The 26,696-nt window shown below is 39.0% G+C and overlaps 1 protein-coding gene across 4 annotated transcripts; it reads right to left on the bottom strand.

Annotated features, from left to right (window-relative positions):
• Positions 1-359: 359 nt before the first annotated feature.
• On the bottom strand, positions 360-25,613 carry LOC146449324 (uncharacterized). Of its 4 annotated transcripts, XM_085101772.1 has the most exons (17): positions 25,429-25,613; positions 25,179-25,232; positions 19,640-19,779; positions 18,891-19,181; positions 16,926-17,204; positions 16,009-16,275; positions 13,781-14,065; positions 12,561-12,857; positions 11,771-12,130; positions 11,159-11,256; positions 9,852-10,065; positions 8,838-9,086; positions 7,393-7,429; positions 6,409-6,599; positions 5,850-5,984; positions 3,218-4,956; positions 360-2,050 (listed from the first exon to the last, which is right to left on the bottom strand). In XM_085101772.1, the coding sequence occupies exons 3-17, from the start codon at positions 19,719-19,721 to the stop codon at positions 2,039-2,041; spliced, it is 4,536 nt and encodes a 1,511-aa protein (XP_084957898.1). In that variant the 5' UTR covers positions 19,722-19,779; positions 25,179-25,232; positions 25,429-25,613; the 3' UTR covers positions 360-2,038. The 4 variants fall into 4 exon arrangements, with proteins under 4 accessions (XP_084957898.1, XP_084957897.1, XP_084957901.1 ...); XM_085101771.1 differs by lacking the exon at positions 25,179-25,232; XM_085101775.1 differs by lacking the exon at positions 25,179-25,232 and having other exon boundaries at positions 11,159-11,235.
• Between the last annotated feature and the right edge of the window lie 1,083 nt (positions 25,614-26,696).

Below are 26,696 nucleotides of genomic sequence, written 5' to 3'. Positions count from 1 at the left end.
GGCTTCGAGAGACGGGCCCACCCGTAAAGCTAAGCCAGACAGCCTTTCGCGAAAGGAAGTCGAGAAATGAAAGAAAAACCGTGAGAAAAAAAACCAGTAGGCCCTGTCTCACAGTCCTTCACATAATCTAACTCTGTGGGAAGTAAGAGAATCACTAGGGATGTACAAAACTCTGGTAAAGGCCATCTCGTGTCCACCTCAAATTCACATTAGGGGGCATTCACAACTGATTACTTCATTAATTGTAACCTGCACCACAAGCAGTCTGGAAAAAGTCCCCCCACACAATGTAAAGCCCCGAGGGAAATGGATAATAAGATACTTTATAAAATTTTCAAGTAACAAAACCAAACCCTGTTATTAACAACACTTTAGTTTTAATAATTTCTGCCTTACATAATGCATTTTATCATTTGTACAATATTTTTATTGCTGATCGCTAAACGCATTTGCTTTATATAAAACACTGAAAAGTATAGTGGTGTTTGCTCACAATACGAAAACAAAATATTTAAGCTCTTTAAATAAAATAATATTTTTCCTTTGTTACTTTAAACAAAAGAGTATATCGCTAGCAAAAAGTAAATCTGGGATGCGTCCATGTTCTTCTTGTACAAAAATTTCAAAATAACATTGATTTAAAATTCTGCAGAAAATAAAATTAAAGGTTAAATATTTGTTAAACGATCTGGATCGCGCCAATGCAAGTGGCGCACTTCCAGAACATCAAAATTGTACATTTAAATTTTAATATTTCGCTAGAAAATCTTTATATATTTCTTCACATTATATAAGAGGCTCGTTTAATTCAACAAAATGGCGTGTATTTGTACCAGACCCACAACACGTGACCCAAAGCGAAAAAGATGGGAAGAGAGGAGAGGGGGACGGAGAGGGGAGATTGTCGAGTTCCACGTTCACTCACGGCAAATTGACAATCCCACCTCCCCAAGTATTAAAAATACGAGATATGTAAAATTGCAACAGCAGCAAAGCTTGGTGGCCGCTCAATTGCGTGGTGTGCTATATGTTAAACAACAACTAAATAGACAGACTTAGTACATACAACACAACAGATTTCACAGTACACATGGTGGTATATGGTGCAATGCGGTTGCATATTAAAAAAAACTCTCCCCCACCCCCAAGCGAATAACGTTTTCGCGTCATCAATGCGTACTGGTTGTGTGAACGGTACAACCTCGGACAATTCTGGTAAATATATTTTTCAATATTAACAAATGAAATCAAAAGTATCTTTGGCCTTTGAGAGCTTCTGAGAAAATGCAAATTCTTTTGTACAAATCTGTAAATGTAACAAAAAGGCAATTTGGACATTTTTTACGCTACAATTTTGTTATAAATGAAACTTTAACGCTTTTTATTTTTTCATATAAACAACAGCGTTGCGTCTATTTAAATTTAAAGCTATTTCCGAGTTCCTTGCACGTTTGAGCAATTTTCTTGCCACTGTCGTAAAACCAAAACCAATGATCACGTGACCAATGATGTGACGTAGTCAACGCAATGAACCAATCAGACGGTGCGAAACGCGGGAAAACAAATAATTAGTGCAGAGTGCGGCAAAACGTGCAACAAGTGCCGCGCGCGGGAAAAAGAGTACACTTGCTATTACGTGCAGTTTTGTTTTTGATTAATACAAAAATTAAGAACTAAGAAAATACGAATGAAACGGGATAGAAACGCATTTCCATATCCTTGGCTTTGTAATTTGTCAGAAAAATGAACGTTTTAAAGGGAGGAGGACAAGTGGATTGAATGAACCCGGGAAATGTTTTAATCCTAGTTAATTATTGTTTTAACTCTAACTCTTTTACAAACGCATGCCATTAAAGCTCTGTATTGAAAAGTTACTGTATATTAACGAAGAAGTCGTCACGCAACGCTCCTAGGCCTCAAGTGGAGAGAACTGCTGCGTGACAACTGAGATAATAATAGCATTAAACTAGAACGAAATACTAATTACAATCGTTTCTTCTGTGCTGTTCGTTGATTCTCTTCTATACGTACGAAGGATCTATGCCACAGACTGCAAAAGAAAAGGAATCGTTACATGTTATTTCTAAACTTGAAGACAAGAAACTTCATTTCACAAAATTATCTCCTGACCTTTTTCTCCCAGGCGCCGGTTGTTCAAACGGCGGATAACTCTATCCAGTGGACAAACCGCTATCCAGCGGATAAAATGTACTTCAACCAATCCATTTTATCCGCTGGATAAAGTTATCCGCTCTTTGAGCAACCGGGGCCAGATCTATAAATGAGCATGGCCAACCTCAACAGACAGAGAATGCCCGCATTTTTTGCTTTACAAATTGATTGACTATTTGAAAATGAACATGTTGGAGTGGGGCTATTATTAGGGAACTTAAGCACCGACGTTTGTGAGCCACAGACGGCAACCGGAAATTGAATTTTTCCCTTTTTGGAGCGTTTTCACGCCATCGCGTTTGTAACGTCAAGCCATGTGCAGTCATCAACAAGAGTTTTTACTGTCCGTGGTAAGGACCAAAACCACGCCAAAAAGGGAAACATTCGACTTCCAGCAGCCGTCCATGGCTTACGAACGTCTGTGCTTAAGCGCTCTATTTAATCGCAAGGGCACGGCACTTTATTCATAAACCTAGTCCTCGACGTTGCAGTTTGTTAGATACGCCTCGACAAACAAGAAGACAATTTGGATTTCAACGCTTCTCCCGTGGAAATTGTAGAAAATTTGCCAATATTGTCCTCTGACACTCGAACGGGCATTTGGTTTTCAAAGGTGAGGAGGGTTGGTGGAATTTTTTTAATCGAGAGCAAAAAGCAAAAATATTGAGCGGAGTGGGAAGAACGGGTGAGGGGGGCGCTCTCGTTCCAATTCTCGCGCGGTTAAGAAGTGAAACACGCAGAAATCCCACTGAAATATTTGTTACGCAGGGCATGACCATCGGGCCATCTATATCTGACAAGATTTTTTAAGGCGGAACTCCGAGAGCGACCTGCACCATTTGCAACGTCTTACATGGTTGGTCTAGAGGACAAAAGAACGAGCAACAGAACAATGCTACCAACCCTAAAACACAGTGTAGCTGCAGGTTATCCGGGTCCAGTGAAAATGGAGCTTTGAAAGGCGCAGGGATATTGGACGCTCCCCTACTTTACCTAACAACAAGTTGAAAGGCTCCTATGTAAGGAGAACAAAACTACTGCTTACCCCTTCCAAATCAGAATCGTCATGTACAGAGGGAGCAAAGGAACTGCTTTTCACCGTGCTGGCTGTACTGGTACTGGTGTTGCTTGATTTACTGGAGCCCATACTACAGCTGTTATACCCTCCGCTTCCCTTGTCTTGTTCCTGGCTCTGTGGTATCTTCTTTACAATAGCGTACTTCTTTTTCACTTGTTCTCGTGGATCCACGGCACCATTTGTTGTTGTCTTCTTCAAGGGCTGCACAAGTATCCCTGGGCTTCCTGACCCCGGGGGTCCCCCTGGTCGGGCAACCCTATGAAGCGGTCTTCTGGGCTGTGATGGGACTATCGGTACGGGGGCTCGCATACCGGGTGCATGTCTGATGAGCTCCCCAGGCGCCCCTCTGTGAACTCGTACGGGCCCCACGTCATTGGGACCTTTTTCATTATCGCGTCTTAACCTGGGACGTACCCGATTTGGTGGAGTGTACTCAAGGTCACCCTCACTACCAGTCTCCCACTTTCTTCTTAGAGGGCGCGGGCCATACATAGCCGCGGTCCCTAAGGTAGCCTCATTATCATTGGAAAATGAATTGCTTCGTTTCCAACCCGCGGCGTACGGTGGCGGTATACCGAGTGAGTCCATTAGTCCATACGCATCCGTATTAAATCCGCCACATTCCGCAGCAACACGAACGGCATTCGCAAAGTCCGCATCAGTAAAGAACGAGCCATCACTGCTAATACCGCTTATTCGGCTAGGGCTCGAGGCCGACGAGTCATCTTCGGAACCACTCGTGTTCGTAACGGACTCGGCCCACTGCATGATTATGTCGCTGGTAATGCCTTCAAGGTCTATCGGGATAGGCTTGGGCTTAGAGCGAGATTTCTTGGATTTCTCCGATTTGCTTGCCATGGATTCAAGTTCATTTTCGTTGGCCGTTGGATCACCCTTTTTAAGAGCCCGCTTTGGAGAGCTGCTATTAGTGGGCGCTGTAAGTCCACTCTGGCCTGTCATTCCACTCATTCCAGTCGTTCCTGACATTCCTGTCATACCACTCATACCAGTCATTCCACTCATACCGCTCATCCCAGTCCTCCCCGTCATGCCTGTCATCGCACTGCGTTCGCTGAACGGGGGAGACGGGGGTGGGGAGCCCAAGCTACTGGGCGGGGGTTCCACAGGGGGAGGGGGTAGGAGATCTGCCCAGTTGAAAATGGCTAACCGTGGCGGTGGTTTAAGAGCCTTTCTCTTCCTTTGCAAGGAACCGCAACTGGTCGATGTCTTACAACTCCGTTCACTTGCAGGGCTCGAAGGTTTTTCCACAGCAGGTGAATCAGTCTGGGGTTTGTTCGTCTCCTCTGAAGCCTCTCCTCGATTCGTTCCTTCAGCTTCATCTTCCTTCTCCGCCCCTGCACCAAGACCGCCAGCGCTCCCAGCTCCGGGTGGGAATTTCTTCATTTCCAACTCAGTCTCTTTGAGCACCGCCTCGTATGTCGGTGGCGGCTCCGAATGGAACGTACTAGTGGTGTGTAAGTTACCGGCCATCTCAAAGGACTGTATCTTCAGTTTAGGTCGGGTTTTCTCTGTATCACTCGACTCACTGGGTGTCTGATTAAGGTCCCGTCTTCTTGAGCCTGAGCCAGTTTTACTTCTGTTGGTACCAACCTCGACGTAATCGTAGTAACGGAGTCTCTCTCTGGGTCCGGTCTTTGGAAGGGTGCTTTCGGACGGGCTTCTGGATCCATTTGACGCACCTTGCACTGTGAACGACAACAACAGCAACAACAAATAGTATAGACTTTATTAAGAAATATTGAAAAGGAATACACTAACTCGCAGGTAGGTGTTGCTGTTCGTGGCGGGTTAGTTATGTTTCACACAAATGAAAAAGACGGACAAAAAAAAAATCGTAACTTCTCACTAAGCCCCAAAAAGAGGGAACGAGAGATAATAGAAATAATTAAGAAGGAACAGGACTACGTGATTTGAACTGAATGTCAGACAGGTTTAAGATTTACTCGGACATGGTACCCATGGACAAGACATTACAGATGACAACAACAACAACAACAACAAAGAAACAAAATGAACTACATGTAAATGCCAAGCAACACGGGCAACATTTTTTTTCTTGCAACTTTCTTGCAATAAACACCAAATACCGTCGATTGCATCTAAGCTTGTTCACAGGAGGGAAAAACATGTTCTAATTGGGTGCAAACATGACATGTTTTGGCACCAAACATTAGAAGTCTGGAGTAGGTGGCTGTTGTTGACTTTATTTGTTTTTGCTCAACAAAGTATTCTTTGCAAGCATTTTTAGATGTTAAGAATACTTTCTGGAGGCAAGTGTGCTGTTTCTGAGCGAGAATATGCCTGGAAGTTGAGAAAAATGAAATAAGCTTATGAGTGGAACGCGCTGATCTGGCGCGACAGTTTGCTTAACGGCTGTCAAACTTCAAATGTTTGGAGACAAAACACGTCATGCCTGGCACCCCATTAGAACATGTTTTTTTTTCTTATGTCTACGCTTAGATGCAACCGACGGTACAAATGTCTGAAAGAGACTACGACAGCACAAGGAAAGCTTTGTCATGGAATATGGTCACGTTGATGGGTTTGCACACTATCCTAAGAGTTGATCTCTACTTACAGCTTGCTGGTGAATCCAGGAACTTATTAGTCTTGTTCATGTGCTCATGGTAACGATTGACAGAGTTTGGCAAGTTGGTAGGCTTTGTTGCATCTAGCGAATTGTAGTGATTTCCCTCCATACGATTGTTACTTCCTGGTAAAACAAACAGAATTCAGAAATTTAGAATAACATATGATTCTAACGTTTGACTCTGTGGATGAAGTTTAACTGTTCAAATGAAAGCTACTGAGCAGTACTTTCCTGTGGCATTGTTTATAACCCTGTACAAGATAGTTCTAACTTTTCAGTCTGTGGTTGGAGTCCTGAAGTATAATCACTCAATGAAACCTATCGACCAGAACTTTCCTGTGGTACTTATACTTATTTATTACACTGTACAATATAGTTCTTACATTTGAATCTGTAGACGAAATCTCAGAGCGTGACCATTCATGTGGAAGAAGTTAACGAGCAGTGCTTCATACAGTGTATAGCTATGCGCCTGATTCATTTTACATTTTCTATAAAGGATATTTTGACACTTTTACTATGCACGGATGTTGGCCTCTCTTCTCACCTGATAAATGATTCAGTGTTACTTTATTGGCGAAGTCAATGCTACTGTTGGATGATCCACCTCTGACACAGCAGTTTCCCATTTGTCTTGTGCAGTCAGACACTGAACTGTCACTAGATCTGTTATTGGTCAGCTGGTGAGGGATGTCGGAATTCCGTTCCTCCATCCAGAGAAACTTCGAGGTGCGTGTGCTGCAAATAGACACAACAAAAAATCAACAGATGTTTGTGTAAAAGGTGAAGCAACATTCCAGCCACAGCTGACATACACTGCCAGAACCTATTTTCGTTTCTGTGGCATGAAGCAATTAGAATAATTTTATTATGCATTGCTAACGAGGGTCACCTCACAGAATTTTGCTAAGTTTCCCTTAAATGATCAAATTGAGTCAATGTAAAAGAGGGCATTTAAAATTATCTTTCCTTCTCTGTGCAATGAGGACACGCTTAAGAAGTCAGGCTTAATCTTGCTGTGCCAGAGGAGGGAGGATGCGTGTATAACATTTCTCAAGCGAAGTTACTCCTCCTCCGACCTGCTACGAAGCCTAGTGCCGAGAGTTGCGAACACAAGACCGTATGCCCTTAGAACAGGAGAATCTGTTTTTGTGGCTGCCTCCGCAAGAACTAACAGATTTGGATACTTTTGCACCATCAAATACCAGAATCTTGTTTAAAATAGCGAAATGTGATATGTATTAACATTAACAGTTATATTTATGTGTCCGATATATTTGTACGTAATCAATGACCCGCCTTGTAATTCAGTTTATACTGTAAAAAGGTTGAATAAACGATCATTATTTATTTATTTATTATTTCAACTTGGCAGAACCCATTTTAGGGGAGGGGAAAGGAGTATCACTTGGGTATAGAGCACCAATCTGGAACAGAAGCTGCTCACACCATTGGCCTCTCAGTTTTAACTCCAAATATCTTAACAACTGGTCTATCGCTCGTTCAAAAGCAAACCACAAGAAAGACTTACGTTGGACTCCTTGGCGTATTATCCGTTGGTACGTAAACTGTAATGGGAACAAAAATATAGATTTAAAAATATAGTATAAAAATAAATATAATATATAAATTTAAATTTAATGTCAATAACACGGGGAGTGCTTGCGCAATCTCCCGGGCCAGAGGCTCATGATCAAGTGCTTGGTAATAATCCAGACCGAATTAGAATTTGGAAAAATGTTGGTTTTTGAGGAGAGGGGAAAACCGGAGTACCCAGAGAAAAAGCTCTCAGAGCAAGGGTGAGGAAACAACAACAAACTCAACCCACATGTGACGACGAGTCCGGGAATCAAACCCAAGCCACATTGGCGGGAGGCAAGTGCTCTCACCACCGCGCCATCCCTGCTCCCTTTAGTATGTCCAGTGTGATGACTTTTTTAGAAGATGACAGGACTACTAGGCTGCTAATGAGCTTTAATATTAAGTTACTAAATAAAGTAAATTACCAGTTATACTAAGTACGTCACATCCATTTTAAATACAATATTATTGTACCAGAATAACTTCAAACTCCAGAGAGAAACTATTGCATCCACTACCTTTTACTTCCCTCTTCAATTGCTATACCTTTTTGACAAAGGAAGGAATGGGTACAGGCTCTGTTGTTAAATAGCATGAAACAAAAAGCATAATCATCAAAGGCCTTAGTGTCCAACGTTACATAGGGTGGAAACCAGATCCTTCCAATTTCAAGGCCATTTGTAAGCTTTGTAGCTTATTCCCAGTGCATAACCCACACATAGTGCATTTAGGATCACTTTTTATTGTTTTAAGTCAGATTCACCAGAGTTTTTGCATGTGGCCTTGAATTCCTTCAGAAGCATTGCTCCAATGCAGACTGTTCGCAGCCCCCCTATTTTCTGTGGGATTCTCGAGACTGGTACGCTTCGATGGAGCTGCCACCATCTTGCACAAGCACGATCTGGGGAGAGTGTCTAAACTACCGAGGGGAGGCGGAGTGGGGAGGCAGCCCCCCCCCCCCTCTCCGACTCAACTAACCCCGACTCTGGTTCCCCTTGGTAGTTTAGTCACTCTCCCCAGATTGCACTCGCTTTTACAAACCAAGATGGCAGCAACTCCATCAAAGTGTACCAGTCACGAGAATCCCACGAAAAAATAGGGGGGCCGGCAAACAGTCTAGCTCCAATGTTTTATCTGATGCTTTATGCTTTGTTTGCAATAAAAACCTATGATTATGGGTGAGATTTCTGTTTTAACACAAAAAGAAGCGCAAAGCAGCGGACAAATCATTGAGGCAACGTTTCCAAAATAAATTGAGGGCCATAGGCAAAAAAATCCAGTAAATCTGCGCTAAAACAACAAAAAGCAATTCAAAAAGTACTATAGGTCAGTTATGCTCCAAGCCCTTTAACTGTTTTCCCATTCAAAGAAAAAAACAATGGAAGGCAAAATCACCTCTTGTTGGACTCTTTGCCTTCTTTTTGCTTCGCCTTTGCCTATAAAGCAGCACCACTACAACCAGAAGAATGATCCAAGCCACTGCACCCATGGTACCAATGAACCATGGCTGGCGCACAAACAGCTTAATCTTGTACCAAGTGTTTCCCTTATCTGTTTGTGCCTCCATTACGCTGACCTCTCCATTGGAGTTTCCAGTGTTAGCTGTTGGATTCATTCCTTCTCCTGCTCGTACCACAACAACAGCTATGAGGGAAGCAAATTGATCTTGTTAACTCCCAAGATCAAACAAAATAATCAAAATAAGATGAAAATCAGAGTGCTTATATAGCTGGTGCACATATCACATACATCCACAGCACAGCCATTTTATTAAGAACATAGACCTCACTCATAACTGGGGGCTAATAAATTATGTTATGTTCATGACAATTAGCCTTACTAGCCTCACTAGCACGTGCAAAATTCAATAGAATTTTCAATCTAAAATGAGGTCAGTATGGCTAATTAACATACAGTATATCGAAAAGAATAACAAATCAGCTGCTCCATGCTTTATGTTGGTCTCGCTCATCCAGCCTGTAACTCAATGAATGTCACAAGGATGGTCACAGAAAGTATCCATACCCCCACCACTTAGAAGATATTTTGGTTTAGATCCCCCACCCCCACCCCTCTAAAATTTGCAGTTTAGCTTCTGACTTGAAATTCGGAGGTCCTAGGTTCAAGTTCCGCTTCAAATAACTGCTAGTTGGAATTGTTTCTGGTAGGCTCGAGTTCAACTCCTTGACCGTGCTCATAAATAGCCAGCTGGTCTGCCTCCTGCCAGTTGGGATTTAAATTTGTTATAATAATTAACTTATTTGGGTGGTGGGGGTGGTGGGGGGGGGGGGGGGGAGATTTTGTGATGTGATAAGCCACAAAACGTCTGCGTAGGAGGCTATATGATGATGTGGAAGGACACAATTTCCACACTAGTTAACAATAACAATAATTTCTAATTTCACATACGTTTAGCAAGTGTTGTAGCCAACATTGGGTCACTGATAGGTATTGAGTTTCCTTCACTCATGACATGAACTTTTATCACATAAGTTGTGTTTGCGTCAAGTCCAGTTAATAAATAAGAAGACCCAGGATCAGTCGCATGATTGGTGTAAAACATTTTGGCATCTTCTTTGCGCGACAAAATAGCCACTTTTGAGATCTTGACCGGTCTTGAAAGCTGTGAAAAATGAAAGAAAGAACTCAATAAATAAACATGTCAATGATAACAACAATAATGTCAAGCTCTTTCACTGCTAGAGTTCAACCTTGAATCATTTAGTATAATTCTAAATGTAACTTCGGAGTCTGTGGATGAAATCCACCTTGAGGTGGTTCTAATTTTTGAGTCTGTGATTGAAATCCTAAGCATGAACAATCAATTGAAAGCTAACGAGCAGTACTTTCCTGTGGTGCTGTTTATTATGCTGTACAAGGTGGTTCTAACTTTTGTGTCTGTGGGTGAAATCCTAATGTGTGACCATTCAAATGAAAGCTACTGAGCAGTACTTTCCTGTGGTCCTGTTTATTATGCTTTACAAGGTGATTCTAACTTTTGAGTCTATGGATGAAATCCTAAAGTGTGACCATTCAATTGAAAGCTACTGAGCAGTAATTTCCTGTGGTGCTGTTTATTATGCTGTACAAGGTGGTTATAACTTTTGAGTCTGTGGGTGAAATCCTAAAGTGTGACCATTCAAATGAAAGCTACTGAGCACTACTTTCCTGTGGTACTGTTATTATCCTGTACAAGTTGATTCTAACTTTTGAAATCCTTAGTGTGACTTTTCATATGAAAGCTTCTGAGTGGTCCTTTTCTGTGCAGTTGTCATTATCCTGTTCAAGATGATTCTAACACTTGAGTCTGCTACTGTCCTGTGGTGATATTGCTTGTTAATACAATACTAATTTTAGTTTGCTCATCTTGCTTGCCATTCACTGGGATGATTTCCGTTGTTTTTATTAGCTTAATTGAGTTCACCACAAGGGTGAAAACTGTCTCCCACACATCACTACTAGCCATGCCCAGGCTGCCTGGTATGACAAGAACTTCCTTATAAACCCAAAATTTACTAAGTAATATATTGAAAGCTCTAAAAAGTTACAACATCAGACATAGAAACTGAAGCGTAATGGTGGGTGGGAAGGAAGGTAAGCAATGATTCCTACAACAAAAGAAACTGCTTGTCGTACAAATCACATGGCCTACACCCAGCCCATGGTATTACATGAGAAAAACCTGTTCCATTCATTAAGTACCCTTATTCACTTACCATCCACGAGATATTTATCTTGTCATGTCCAGTGGGAGTAAGGTGGAAGTCAACCTTCACATTACCAGTAGGAAGCACTGGTGGAGAGAGATCTTCAACTAAATAGAAGGATTATGCAGTTTGTACAAAAGGTCTAGTATAAGCTTACTCTTGTCTTCAAATGCTGTCACAGTGAAACCTTAAATGAGGTATAGTGGCTTTACACTTTGTGTCTGTTAGTGGAGAAAAATCTACAGTGTGACTATTTAGAATACAAACAGTCATGTAAATGTAAATACAAACATTCAAATGAAAGCTATTGAGTAGCTTTTTTCATCGGCATTGTTTATTACTCTGTTTAGGTTGCATTCTGTTGTTTCATTTATCCAAAGGAAGTGATTGAACAGTACCTTGACATTGCATCGTTTATTACCATGCTGTACAAGTTGGTAGTTATAAATTAGGGTTTGTAGACTGTACATTAATTTTAGATTTATCTTTTTTAGAAATACTGTATTTCCTTTTAGAAGGCACATTACAAGTAGCTATGGCATATGGCAAAACTGATGGATATCAGAACATTATTTTTTGTTACACAGGGCTGCAAGGAAGTCATCACTATGCTTCACTTACCACGGTGAGTCAAAGGTTGCTTCTCAGTCCTTCGCCGCACTTGCTTCAAACCTTGCGTCAGTATAACTCCATTTTCACTAAGTGCTTTCACATTGAACAAATATTTTGTATCAGGATCCAGGTTGTGAACAATGTATTTATTGTCCTTGAGCGAGTTTACCGCAATCATCCACTGCTCATTACCATCACTTTTACGATATTCCACGACATACACAACATTTGATGACTCAGGGAGTGCGACGGAGCTCCATGCTAGAGACACAGAGTTGTGCGATGCAGCAGTTGACACTAGATCTAGTGGAGCAAGCGTTGGCTTGGGGGTTGTTGCTGTAGTAGGAGGTGGGGTGGTTGTGGTGACCTCTGAAAGTTGCCATAAAAAAAGAACAAAATTTAATGATCCATTCAAAACATTAAATGTTTTGAAATAATAAATTTTAATAAACTGATTCTCTTCTTAATGAAATTCACATGTATCTTAAATTCTCAGTTGAACCTAAGAGAATAACGACTAATCACTGCTCTTGCTAGTTTGGTGGCTTCAAAAGGAACTGTTTTGGTTAGCAGTTAAATTGCCTTTGTCAACAGATCTTTCAAGCCACTTGGAGTTGCCTTTCTGTAGACCTGATGAAAACTGTTATGTGTACTCTTTACTTTTGCCCAAAAGGGCAAGGAAATGGGGGTTGATCTGCTATCAGATTTATGTTTTGGCTTAAGTGACAATCCTAAAGAAAGATTAATGAGAAATTGCTGAGAGAATTGCCTTTGTCGCTGCACTGAAGGAGAAACTTACTCTTCACAACTAACTCTGCTTCCTTTGAGTCTGTTCCGAGGTTACTAGTAACAACACACTTGTATGTTCCTTGGTCGGAGGGAGTGACATTAATAAGGCTTAGATGGGAGTTTTGCCCTGACTGTGTTATCACAAGAACTGAAGTATTCTGCAGTGGTGAAACATCACCCTGCTGAAACCATGAAATGGATGGTTGTGGACTGCCGACCACCTCACAGGAGAAAGTGACCCTTGTTCCTTCGTCAACTGACTGATTAGATGGACCAGAAATGACTGCTGGGAGAACATCGGTTGGTCCTATGACGACAAGGAAAAAAAAAAATTACCCCTTAAACCCCTTAGGCAAAACAACATTTTCTCCAGATCCAGAACTATAAACTCAATGTCCATGTCTGATATACCATTTTAAAGCTACTCGTGACTGTATTTCATAACTGATATAATATTATGAATGAGAAAAGTTGTGGCTTTGAGATAAATAGCCTTAAAATGTGAAAATTTAAAAGTTCAAAAATGCCCCAATCCTTATGTATATTAAGTATTCCTTCTAAACTAAAGCTTATTTTGCAGTTCTCAACATGTTCATTAATGAGAGAGCTATCTTCAGACCCACAGCTTCTAGGGGGAAAAAGTTGAAAGTTATGGGGGTGGTCAACCATATCACATATGGGAGGGGATTAAGTTTTTATCCTTTTAATGAGTAGATCTTCACAAGACCATCTTGGTGTCAAAAATTCATAGAAATCTAAAAAATGTTGAAAGAGTTATGGCTTTACGTGCCAATTGGCACTCTTAGGGATTAAAGGGTTAAGGCTCAATAGTGACCAGCACCTAATTTCTCCTTATAATGTCCTTATTTGATCAAACAAGCAAAACATGAGAAAAAAGAGAATGATCAAGAAAAATAACATGTCTTGATGTTTAAACAAATTCTCCCAACTAGTATCAAAAGAACTATCTGGAGAACAGTGAGGAGAACATCCATCTTGACACAGGCGTGTAATATCTAACAACTGACACCTTTGAAGCAGGGAGAAAGAAAGAATGGTGACTGCAAAAATGGAACATAAAGGCTGAACATACTGCCGCAGTAAATGAGAACAAATTGACCATGCAGTTTCTGTTTTAACAATGAGTGTTGGTGACCACTAATTTTAACAGTGTGAACAACTTAGTTTGATAGTCTACATATAAAACACTTGTGAAAAAAATATTCCTACCAATGACAGTGAGTTGTGCTTTGACTTGAATGCTACCACTTCCACTTAATGCTGCACAAATGTAGCCTCCTTCATCTTCTTCCCGTACATTAGAAATTGTCAGATCACCAAATTTTGTAACATAGAATCTACCATGCCTTCGATCTGGAAAAAACATGGTAGCTTTTCCTTCTCTTTGCCAGAACACAGTTGGCGGAGGCACACCATCAGCAGTACATGTGAACTTGGCACTTTGACCTTCATTAACAATCAGGTCTTCAGGTTGTTGAATAAATTTTGGTTTGGCTGAAAGGACATACACACAAAAATTAGCCATTCTTATTCACTGTGACTGAATGCAATTTAGGCAATCTCGTACCCAGAGTCCTCAGGCTTTTTGGTCAGCGGGGCGGCGCCAGGAGAGACTCTGGGATAATGGAAAAATATCAATTTTTTGATTTGTCGTCTGCATAACAATGGAAGATCGACAGGAAGTCCGTTGGTCATTTGCGGAAGTTAACCAAACCGGAAACCCACTACCAACTTTCCTTGTTTTGGAGGGAGATTTGAAATGTCAAACTCGGAGTTTTGTAATTTTTATGTGTGTGTTACGGTTATTTTAATCTTAAGCATGCGCACTATGACCAGAATCCCACGTTTTCTGGGATAAGAAATTCCATTATCCCAGAGTCTCTCCTGGTGCCGCCCCGCTGACCAAAAAGCCTGAGGACTCGGGGTACGAGATTGCAATTTAGGCAATCCTGAGACAGTGTGGTCAGTGATCTTCCTCTAAAGCTAACGACACACTAGATGATTTTATTCCCTGATTGCAGCAAATTTGATCGGCAGAAGAACAACTTGGCAATTTTTTTTGCCGATGGCGGCAATGTGGCACTTCAACCTTGTTCCCAGGCTCCATCGAGGGGCATTTGAAAAGTTATGTGATAAAATCGCCCAACCTGATTGGTTGACTTTACAATGAGCAATGAGCATAGAAAATCACGGGAACGGGCACACTTGGCAAATTTAATTGCTGATATCTGAAATGCCAGATATTGGCGATTTTATATGCTGATCGTGGCGATCGGTGAAAATCGCAATCACTGCACTAGGCACACCTTGCGATTTTTGCCAATCGCTGCGATTGGTGTATAAAATCGTGCATGCGTGACCGGCAAGGTGCCCTGGATGCATACCAACCCATAGAGTTTGAATATACTACAGTTGCCACAAACTTCTTTAAAAACTGGATTATGCCTTAATGCCTAATGCTGTATTTTCCTGGTAAGAAACCATCCTTGATTAGCGTCCTCTCTTGAATTTATAGAGACAATAAGTTGTCAAAAATTTAACCAGTTTCTGGATGGTGAAAAGTAAAAAAAAATAATGTGAAATTTGAAATAAGTGCCTTGTTTGAGGGAATACAGCATCTTGATGGATGAAAGTGCTCTACGACAGTTGTAGTCCAGGGGCGCTTTCTATCTAGCCAAAATTTTTGGTTGGAAATTTCGGAAACTTTCCAAGTCAAATGGAAGGGCTTTCTTCCATTCATTCCAAACTTGCAATCTCATTGATACAGGTACATCAAAATACTTACGTGATGGTGCAATGATGGCGCAAGAGAAAAACAAAATGGAAATGAAAATTTTGTACAAATGGAACAGTAATTTCTGTTCTGAACGGTTGGAACAGAAAGAATGTAGTGCCTCCACAGGTTGTCCATTTGTTTGCGAAAATTTCCATTTGATCCTACCGTTTGATCATACCATTTTTATTTCAACCAGTTATGGATGGTGCCTTCTAATAAAGAAGTATTTTTATGTGGTTTATGACTATACGGGGAAAACAGATCTCAGCAAGGGCTATTGGAATCCAAAAAGAAAATTGGGGGTAACCACACTTTTTTTTTTTAGAGATAATTAAGCAACAATTATTCTAAAAACAAAGTAACATACAAAGCAATGTATGACTTTTTTTTTTTCCAAATTGAAGCTTTATTATCTCTGAAAAATGCATGGTTACCCCAAATTTTCTTTTTGGATACTACGAGCACTTGCTAAATATTTCTACTATCTCAGCATAGTTTTAAACTGCACAAAAATATCCCTGTATTAGTAGGCACCACCCATAGCAAACTTGAGTATCTCGAGATGCGCAGAATGTATGCACAGTAACAGAAGTAGGCACCATTCTTAAACCAAAAAGTTTGGCTAATGGAAAGTGCCCATGTTTAAGGCTCAGCCACTTACACTGAACGTCTAGGTCTGCTTCAACAGTAATTTCTCTTTCCCCAGTATTTACTTGGCAGACATACGTCCCCTCGTCTTGAAGTTCTATTTCTGTTATTGTCAGGGCCCCATTATCAACAGAATGTCGGCCGTTCGGTAGTGATCCACCCTTTTTCAACCAGGTCACCTTATCTTGAGAACCATCTCTATAATGGCATTGAAAAGTTGTGCTGTTTCCCATGTAGGCAACTTGTGAAGCTGGCACAATGGTAAGAGGATTTACAAACTCTGTTAAAAAAAAATACCGGGGTAAATAAATAACTAAATAAACAAAGAAACAACAACAACAAAACATTAATTTACTTTTGTTGACTGAAGGGAGAGCACCATTAAAAAAGGTGTGCTTATTAGGGATGGCATACTTATTTCTTTATTGTAAGTTCACAAAATATTAAAATTTGTGAAATTCATATATCTGAACTGTGCATGAAATAATTCATAAAGGAGAGACCACTGCAGTGATGTATGCAACTTAAACAGCTGAGAGAAGAAAACACAAAAAAAAATTCAGGCTTGAACGGGACTGAATTGTTTAAAGATGACTTTCTTTTTGCAGTGCTTAAGTTACATTAAATAACTGTGATGGTCTCCCATTTAGTAATTCTTTCATGCACAGTCAGAATATACGAATATCGTACATTTCACTTTCATCTCTTTATCTCTACAGGTATAAAATAAGAGAGTGCTAAATCAAATCATTAAGCATTGTTATACCCCCTCAATGCACCCAATTTTCAAGAAAAACAAATCATGTATACTTTTCTTCACTTTGGTGGAAGAAAAACATCCTGTCAAGCTTATGTTCACTTCTTGCACTCGCTTGGAAAATAAAAGACTGCTACGCAGGTTTTGCTGGGAACAAACAAAACATCCTGTACCTTTAACAGTAAGCACAGCCTCCTGACTGTCCCGTGTTCCAAATGGGTGATCTGCTCTGCACACATATGAACCTTGGTCAGCCTTGGTAACTGGAGATATTGTCAGGTTTCCTTTTGAAGAAATAAGTGTTCTACTACTGTTTGAAACCAAGTTTCCATCATGAAGCCAGGAGACAGTTGCCGGAGGACGCCCTCTTGGAGGTGAACATTTCAGTAACACTGTCCCACCAGTATAGACGGTTTGGTCTTCAGGCTCATATCGGAAAAAGCTCTTGAATGCTGTTTGGAAAAAGGGCAACATCATGGCCTTTTATAACAAAGCTAAGAAACTTGTGAACAAGTGCTAAGAATTTTTTCTGGAATGTTTATTGTTCTGTGACCAATCTGTGAAATGAAACCACAAGAAAAAAAATACAAACCACAACAATAATTTTCCATGACAGCTTGCTTTTCTTTTATCTTGTATTGAATTGGTTTTCTTTCCAAACACAACAAACATGCCACGAATTTTTCTAACACTCAAAGTTTTCTTAGTTTCATACTAATCACATACGAAACAAACAAAATCTTGATATTTTTATTGAGAAAGTAAGAAGTTGAATCAGCCAGTAGCAAAGTGTATGGCTATATTCCTACAAGTATCTACATAGCAACAACTGAGAGGGACACGTAAGACTAAGAACTTGCAACCAAGGCTAACCAGTCCAAGTAATGTCTACTGTTCCAAACAAACTGTTAAATCTAACTGTTTCAGAACTCTTCTGTCCTGAAACCTTTAGAAACATCACAGGCAACCACATCGAAATGTTTTCTAGTCGCAGACAGGATAACAGTACTATTAGACAGCTAAGGCCCAGTTCAGACGCCGAACTTTTCATGGGCCGAACTTAACTCAAAATAAGGTCGGCCCAAATCATGAAAATCCCGCCTTTTGATTCAGACACTAAACTTAAATATCCAAACTTAATTTAATTGAAGCAAAACCAATCGAAATGTTAGCGGTTTTTTTTTTTTTAATTTTTTTATTTGAAATACGTTATAATAATCTATGCATTAGGTTCGGCTCATGAAAAGTTCGACGTCTGAATCAAAGCCGTTCCAAAGCCGAAATTCTCGGCAGAGCCGTTCCAAATTGAAACAGCCGTTCTCAAGTGATTCAGACGCCGAACTTTTCATGTACTTAATTCGAGGTATTAGGTTCGGCTCATGAAAAGTTCGGCGTCTGAACCGGGCCTAAGGGTGGGTCTAGAGAAATGCAAGTGGGTGGTACTGTGTAGTAATATTATTGGGAAATAGAGATTATGCATGTGACATCATTAATGGCATGTTGGTGTACCATCAACAATAAGTTTCTCGTTAGCTTCTTTTCTTACAATTTACACCAACATGGCTACTACACCACAGTCATTTGCATCCCTAAGATTTGGTTGCATAGTTACGCTCTATACTGTGGCAAGATGGCTGGCTGCTGTACTGTGCTGTACTAAGGGCACCTAGGATAACATATTGTTAAATGTTGGACTATCACAGTGACTTGAATAAAGCTACTTGTTCATTGAAGGAAATTTTGAACGACCACAGATATCACTTTTGTATAAGGTCTATTATTGAGTAACCTGAGCCACAGACCAAATCAACCACCCGTAAATACCGTCTGCGAATTAGCACCCAAATTCTTGTTCTAGATCCCCAACAAAGGAAGCAAAATACTAGAAGTCATTTTCGAAATCCCCTTCAATCAAATTGCCAATAACCAGACCAATCGAACAATGACCTTGTGCAATTTAGGCCAATCACAGAGAAAGTACAACTCAGATCCAGGTATGCTATTCACATACGGTATTTACCGGCAGTTGACTCTGTTTGTAGTGCAGGCTGATTATCAATTATCATTGACTAATTATCATTTACCGGCAGTTGATTCTGTTTGTAGTGCAGGCTAATTATCAAGTAGTAACCACTTACTTCCAACTATTAAAGATGCATTTTTGCTATAGACTGTTCCATGAGTATTAGATGCTACACACTGATAAACGCCAGCGTCTGTTCTTCTACGTCCCCTGGTCACACGCATAAAGTGCAGTGTTCCATCATCCAAAAGAAACCTGCGTCCATCATCAGTTGGCACTTTGACACCATCCTGTAACCAATGGATGGTGGGCTTAGGAGATCCTGTGGCGCTGCATCTAAGATCAGCTGGAGAGTTCTTTAAAACAACCACATCGTGTGGGTGCTTTGTGATAACTGGTGGACTCGCTATATGTAATGACAGGAAAAATAATGTTCAAGTATGAACTTAGATATAATTAATCTCCACATAAAGCAAACAAAATCTTCTGGCACCATTCACTTATTCAATTAAAAATACAGACTTTCTAGTTGCCAACAATGTGGCTTTTTGTTTACAAGAGCTATTCAAATGAAACCACAAAAACAGAGCTTACACCAGCAATATAAAGGGTCCATTGCTCAAAGTATTCAATCAGCTTTTTTAGGAATAACTTTGGGAAGCAAATAAACATGTGTGCAGCAACGGAACACTAAGAAACAAAAATAGTTAAATTATCCTACTTGTATACTGAAACTGGCTACAGATGGCAAGGGTGCAGTTGGATTGCCATTTGAAAGGGCTGCGGCAATTTGATCAAAGTTCTGCAAAGCACTAATGCAAGACCGCTGGGTATCAACAAGGAATCGTAACCATATATAATTACCTTTGCACGATGTATACTTTATCCATGTACAGCACAAAGTGAAAGCGAAGATGGAAAAGAGCGGTGCTTCTCTGGACCTCATCTTATTGATAACTAATAACCACACTATTGAGCTAATAAATGCATCCTCTTAGAATGCTCTGTGAAAGAAAAAAAAACATTCAAGTGAAATACCTGACAAATCCTTAACCCTATATATATGAATAGAAAATGCGGTATATAAATGCATTACCATTACCCTTAAATCAGGAGGTTGTGGGTTTAATTCCCACAGAGGTCAGAGATTTTTTCTTTGTCTCATGCAATCTCCCATTTCGTTACTAGGGCTAATGCTCAGTGGAAAATTCATGGGTTCACTTTAGTACTAATTTAACATACACTGCAGAGTTAATTCTATGATCTATCATTTGTGTCCTTGGTGCTAGCGACACAACATTCATTTGAATGCTCCAAATTCCCAAATATTTTAGTTATCAACAGGGCTCACTTCAGCTACATTTGGTAGGATACCAATCTGCATTATTTACTAACTAGCTCAATATTGCCAGTCTGTATCATCTAGTACAACTTGTATGTCAGTAGGCTGTCTGGGAGGTCATACCTTTGAATCCAGGTCAAACCCCAACCAAGGTCTATAAATAACTAGTGATATCATGCTGGCTTTGCCTGAAATCCTGTCTCAGTAAAGATGATCCTATCACTAGGGGGTAACCTTAAGCCCCTTAGGCTTGCCTTTTATGTCCTTGCCACAAAAATGTTTGAAGAGGGGAAACAAATATAAGGCCTTGTTTGACCACATCTATTAATGGGTTGGAAAGATGGGATAATAGCATGAATGGGTAGATTTTAACAGCTTCCATTTGTGCCTTAATTTTGTGACATGCGGTGTCTTTCGGAGTCGCAAATCTAAAATCCTTTACTACTGATTACAGTAACTGACGGTTGTTTTTATATATTATTATTAATTTCGAGCTCTGTAAATTGTTCAATCTATACATGTACAATAGTTTTCTACCCCAATTAGTCTTTGCTACTTGTGGGTAACTGTGTACATGATCTTGTCTGCACTATGAAATAAGGTGTTTTAAATTGTTGTCTTTGTAAATATTTATCCAGAATTTGTGATGTATATAAATTGCATTATCATCACCATTATCCCACATTTGTCAACAATATGGAGTCAAACAAGTACATTTGAGAATTAAGTACAGTCAAACCCCTTTATAATGGACACCAAGGGGACAAGAATAAGTGTCCTCATTATATAGGTGTCTGTTTTAGAGAAGTAGGCTTTATATGGATTTTAGTCTCCTAAGGACCAAGTGAAATGTCTGTAATAGAGAGGTGTCCATATTATAGAGGTGTCCGTATGGAGAGGTTCCACTGTAATGTATTTTAAAACTATTAATAAACCTAAATTGAATGAGGCTTGTCTTGAGACCTAGTTTTTGGTAACAACAAAGCTGTTTGTACATTTGTAAGAACCAACAGCATTATCTTTTTATGTGACACAAAGTTAAAAATTGCATTATTGTGGAGAGTAAATCCAACATTAATAGCCATTTCATCAAGCATATCTGCCATTTGTTATGTTCACATAAACTTTTTTACAAAAATTTTCTAAATATCCAAATTGTTTTGTTTCTAGAACAAGATCACAGCAGGTTGTAATAATAATAATAAATAATAAAACTTATATAGCGCCGATATCAATAAGACTATTTTCATCAGTTGTACAAAAACAATCTCCTTTTTCTTCCAGAAGCCAAACCACAAGTCAGTTGATGCTACGGTCAATTGTAAATTTGGAATTCAAAACTCTTAAGTATGGCCATTCATATTGAGTAAGACCTTCCTGTGGTGCTGTTTATTATGTTGTAAAAGGTGGTCCTAATGTTTGAGTCTGTGGATGAAATCCTTAAGTGTGACCATTCAAATGGAAGCTACTGAGCAATACGTTCCTGTAGTGTTGTTTATTGTGTAGTACAAAGGTGGTCCTACATAAAAAATAATAATTAATATACATACCTGTAACTTGTCTGAGTCTGTGGCTGAAATCCTAAAGTGTGACCATTCAAATGAAAGCTATTGAGCAGTACTTTCCTGTGGTGCTGTTTACAATGATGCACAAGGTAGTTCTAACTTTTGAATCTGTGGATGACCATTCAAATGAAAGCTATTCCGCAGTACCTTCCTGTGGTGCTGTTTAAACGCAGTTAACATGTAATTACATGTAGTAGTTGATACTTTAAACTGTGACCATTCAAATAAAATCTGCTGGGCAGTACTTTCCTGTGGTGCCATTCATTTTGCTGTACATGTACATGTTGCTCATTTTCAGGTCTTTGGATTAAATATTCAGTTCAAAATGTTTAAGGATGGTGCATCCTAATTCAGAGGTATTTTTGCACAGTTGACCATGCAGAAAAAGCAGACGTTAGTTAGGGCTATTAAAACCCTAAAAGAAAATTGGTGGTAAACACATTTTTCAGAGATAATTAAGCAACAACAATTCTAAAAAATACATAACAATGTATGACAAATTATTTTTATGTATTTATCCAGATTTTGACCTTAGATTCCTCTCTCATTTGCAACACTAATACCAGTGTGAAAACTAAAAGTCATGATCATTTGTTTTGAGAGTAATTATAATATTATTGAAGTTTTTCAACTGTCTAATACTCCCCTGAAAATACATAATGTCAACACAAGATAAGATTACTTAGACCTCCCAAAGTGAATCTCAAAACAGTACCTAATGCAATTTTATATGTCAACAGCCTCAAAAATTAAATGGAGATGTATGAGATTATAAGCACAGGTCAATTTGGAAGACTAAATCCACACTTGATAACCACCCTCTTGGAGCCATGTTATCAGATGTTAGCAAAAGAACAATTCAGGCTTGTCATTACCTTTGAAAAAGCTGACTCTGGAAGGAAAGCAGTTGGTTATAAACTAAAGAAAGACTTCCATGTGTGCTAATACGTCCAGTCACTTTCAAAATCTGAGTAGCCATTATTGATAGTTGCTGGCTAACAATGTTTGGTTTTATTAGCAGAAGGGATAAGATAATTTGTCGACTGCAAAGAGATTCCAAAGCTGACATATTGAGTGTTAGAACTTGTAAGATTGTTTCTGAAGAACAAATCCTTCAATCCTCACTCTGACAAGGTCTAAAATGCTCAAAGCGTCAATTCTTGAATCTCTTTATGGTGGCCAAGTTAACCTTCTCAACATAAAACCAAATATTTGTTTCCACTCTCCCACCAATGCAGCACCACAGTTTTTCTAGAAACTAACGGAGATTGTCTTTGCTTGCAAAAGCAATTTTATGACCATCACTTCATCTGAAAATTTCAATTCCGCAGACAGACAAATTTTAGGATTATCTTTCAATTGTAAAATTGATTATGACCTGACAATAACACAACAGTTTTTTCAGACTGTTTCTTTGCATCACAATGTACAGATAATGCAATTGTACATGTTTCCAATAATTTTCAGAGAGTGAAGTGAAATTCTTTTGAAGTCATTTTGGATATCACTCTCAGATTTACAAGACGAAATAAAAGCGCATTTTCCCATTTATTAATTAATACGCCATGTACAAACAAAAGCTGCAAGTACTGTGCAAGGCCTTCTGAAGTCCCCGTGGCACTGTCTACTGTGATGTACATGTCATTTTAACATTTGAGCCCAAATCCTAACATGTAAGAGTTCAAATGAAAGCTACAAAGCAATATTTTCACAAACTAGTGTTTGTCAAGTCGTGTAAGATTGCTATTATTTTTTACATTAAAAATGAAATCTTAAATTTTGTGACCGCAGATTGTGTTTATTATGCTGTACCTGGTGGTTCCTACTTTTGAACAAGTGGATGAAATCAGAAAGGAAGTTCCTTTCAATTAGTAGCTTTTCAATGGTAATCTTTATTGTCATCTGTATGGTAATTCCAACAATTTTGAGCCTGTGGTTGGAATCCTAACATATGGCCTCTAATTAAAAGTTACTGATCACAATTTTTCGTATGTTTATTGTAAGGCATGTACTTTGAGCCATTCCATCGCGTGAGCAACTCTTAGAAACCCTTTTGTTTTTCTTTTTTTCGTGAATGTCACATTTTTAAACGTCTACTTGAGAAAGCCATCATGAATAACACGACAGCTTAAGACTTATACCAAATCTCTGACAGGTACGGTACATAAACCAGACTTTTCAGAAAGGGAAAACTTCAGTTTGTTCTATCTGGTAGTGTCAAACGTTCTTAGTTTTTTGCACAAAAGAAACAAATTAACTCTATAGATGAAATGGAAATCTGTATGTATAGATGTTAATTTCATATTCCGTACGTGACCGGTGTACCTCGAGTTCGTGTGATTAAAAAACATGTGAGCAAAACGACAGGAACACAGCAGGATTTTTTAAACTTGATTCTAATTAGCTACTATCTGAAGCGTAAAGGCAATAATCAAAGCTGTTTTTCTTGTCATGGAATCTTGTTTCGTTCGAAGAAATCCCTCTGTTTTTGATTTAAGAAATAGCAAAGTGTTTAATATCAACCAGTAAGCATGTTGATCTGATTCGATCGCTGAAAGATCTGAAGGATAGAATAACATTTACACCCACATCACAACAAAAAAATGCTTTTTTTTCGGGTATCATTATTTATCCACAAAACAACCTTGCTTTGAAAAGGTACTAATCGCGCCCAAAGCCAACCGCCATGGAAATCAAAACCTCGCAGCACAACCAACGCTAAGGCGCACAAAGAAAAGCATTACTGTAAAAATTATTATCGACAACTTAGGTTGATAAAGCATAATTTCGGTAAACTACACTTGAACTTACTTTCCTTTAATGAGGAAAAGCCGAAATTGGGGCATGTTTACAAAACAGCTGGAAAGAAAGCACGTGAACATTTGAATATTTTTGCACACATGTACAAATGGCTTCAGATGATTGATAAAATTCAAGATGGGTTCTTTCTATTTCTCAAATGAAACGCGAAAAAAATGCGAAGATAAGTGATACAATGGTCTTGTGTCAGTTTGCCTGAAGTAATTCAAAGTTCAAAATTAACCTCAGAAAGCTCAATTATACTCTATTGCTAAAATATCGTACATAGAATTGAAATTTCGCACATTTTATTGATTGTGGTTTGTATTGAATTCTCCTAAGATAAAAGCCTTCGGTATCAAAAATTCGCTTGTAGGTATTACAAAGCTTTTAGCGAGAACATGATCGGTTTGCTTGAAACAAAGGCTATACTTATTAAATGTCGCATGGTATAAAGATTTATAGGCTGTCTCAAGATTTGGACAGCCGAAGGCAAGCTAAATCTCAACAAAAACAAAATCCCCTTACAAACGAAGCACACTTTGGGTTTCCGTACCCATATATATAATCCTCTAGTTATCAACCTAGCACGTTAACGAATTTTTTCTAGAACATACCAAAGAATTAAATTAAGAAGAAAGTTTATGCTTAATTGTATAAAAGCTCTCAGAAGAAAGTTATTTTTACTCACAATTACCTTTGGTATCTCCTGGTTGTATGGTAACTACAATGGCGGTTCTACACAAGTCCGCTATACGCTAAATGAAAATCATGTTGTCGTGAAACAACCCCGAAACTCCATCTTAAGATTACATTACCAGAAATTGCATTATCAACACAAGAAGCTTGGCAAACAGTGAACACAAAAACTGGACACACTTCGAAAGCGTTGTTCATTACACATGAAACTCACTCAGTTGTTCATGTAAGATATTTAGAATACGTACCTAAAATTATCGCTTAGGAAACGATACTCTGTTGCCACGAAGGCTCTTCTGTGATAATTTATCCTTCACCTTTCTTCTTAACACGACAAAAACGGTTTCAGTCTCCTCAAACCCGTGAGAAACTCATGAAATCATGACTAATTACCGACGCAAAAGTGAACTTGTGAAATTCAACCCTGCTTTTTCGGCGACCTTTATGACACATGTCAATCATTATCGGAATAAGCCGGCACAAAGCACTATTATGTTTTGCGCTCTATTATTTGGCTTATAAAGACAATGGATGTCGGATATCCCAAATAGACCTGTTTATTCCCTGAAGATTTCATCTTGACTTTTTCTTCAGAAGCCGTTAAAACACCAAAGTAATACAATTTCAATCGTTTCTCGGTGCGCATCACAGAGCTAACAATTAACAACGCGCCATAATTTCCGGCGGAAGTAGTATATTTTTGACTTGGAAATCCGTGAAAGAAATTTAATGAAATTGTAAATGCGATTTTAAAATGGTTTTTATTTGACTAAGTCAAGTAACTATTTGCTTTAATCTCAAACTTAAAATACCCTACTCTTGACTAATGAAAAACCTGTCTTATTTCCGCTGATGCACAAACGCAATGTTGACAAAAAAAATGTTTTTATTCACACCGGAGAATTTCCCAAAAAACTGGGAGTGGTCCTTAAAAATTTTGCAAGGAAGGACAGTATCTGTTGTGATGTCTCCGCCAAAAATTACAAAGGCTCAATTTCTTGAAAAATGTTATTTTGAAATACCGTATTTTAGTCTACTTTTTGCTAGACTACCTGACGATGTAACCAAACGGCAAGAGGTTTATCAAATGTACTTTCTCGGCGGGCTTAGAATATAAACACTTAGCACATCCATTGGCTTAAGGTTGTGGGTTTTTGAATCCACTCAAATTATTCATTTTGATTGAGGGCTTGCCGCATAGCTTTCTTTTGTTTCGCCCATAAACCAATTATCCAACGCGCAAAACAGCATATAATTTTACCCGCGTCACTTCCGATCTGAAAAGAGCTTTGATCAAAAACTGTCCAGACGAGAAATAAACAATCTTGAATGACAAAACAAGAACACCCCGGGGGTGGTCTTCGCCTTGGCAGGAAAATTGTGCTTTTTTCACCCTTGTAAATCTTTTGGCGAAATTCAAAATTTTAGTATTTCAAAGGGTTGCAAAGATAGACCGAACAATTGAATAGCAAAAAAATTGGAGAAATTTCTGGACGAAATTACGACTTATACACTT

Source organism: Pavona decussata, unplaced genomic scaffold, assembly GCF_977016875.1.
Source record: "Pavona decussata unplaced genomic scaffold, jaPavDecu1.1 SCAFFOLD_602, whole genome shotgun sequence".
NCBI lineage: Eukaryota > Metazoa > Cnidaria > Anthozoa > Scleractinia > Agariciidae > Pavona > Pavona decussata.
Note: the sequence above shows the minus strand (reverse complement) of the source record. Positions and strands in the feature narration are given on the sequence as shown.

What these genes read in the sequence shown, in the direction of transcription:
- LOC146449324 (XM_085101772.1), bottom strand. Translation starts at nt 19,721, where the DNA reads ATGAGGTCCAGAGAAGCACCGCTCTTTTCCATCTTCGCTTTCACTTTG. An exon ending in TGCATCTTTAATAGTTGGAA is followed by an intron (nt 17,205 to 18,890) that starts GTAAGTGGTTAC and finishes TTTTCCAAACAG; the next exon opens with CATTCAAGAGCTTTTTCCGA. An exon ending in GGCAAAGAGTCCAACAAGAG is followed by an intron (nt 7,430 to 8,837) that starts GTGATTTTGCCT and finishes TTCCCATTACAG; the next exon opens with TTTACGTACCAACGGATAAT.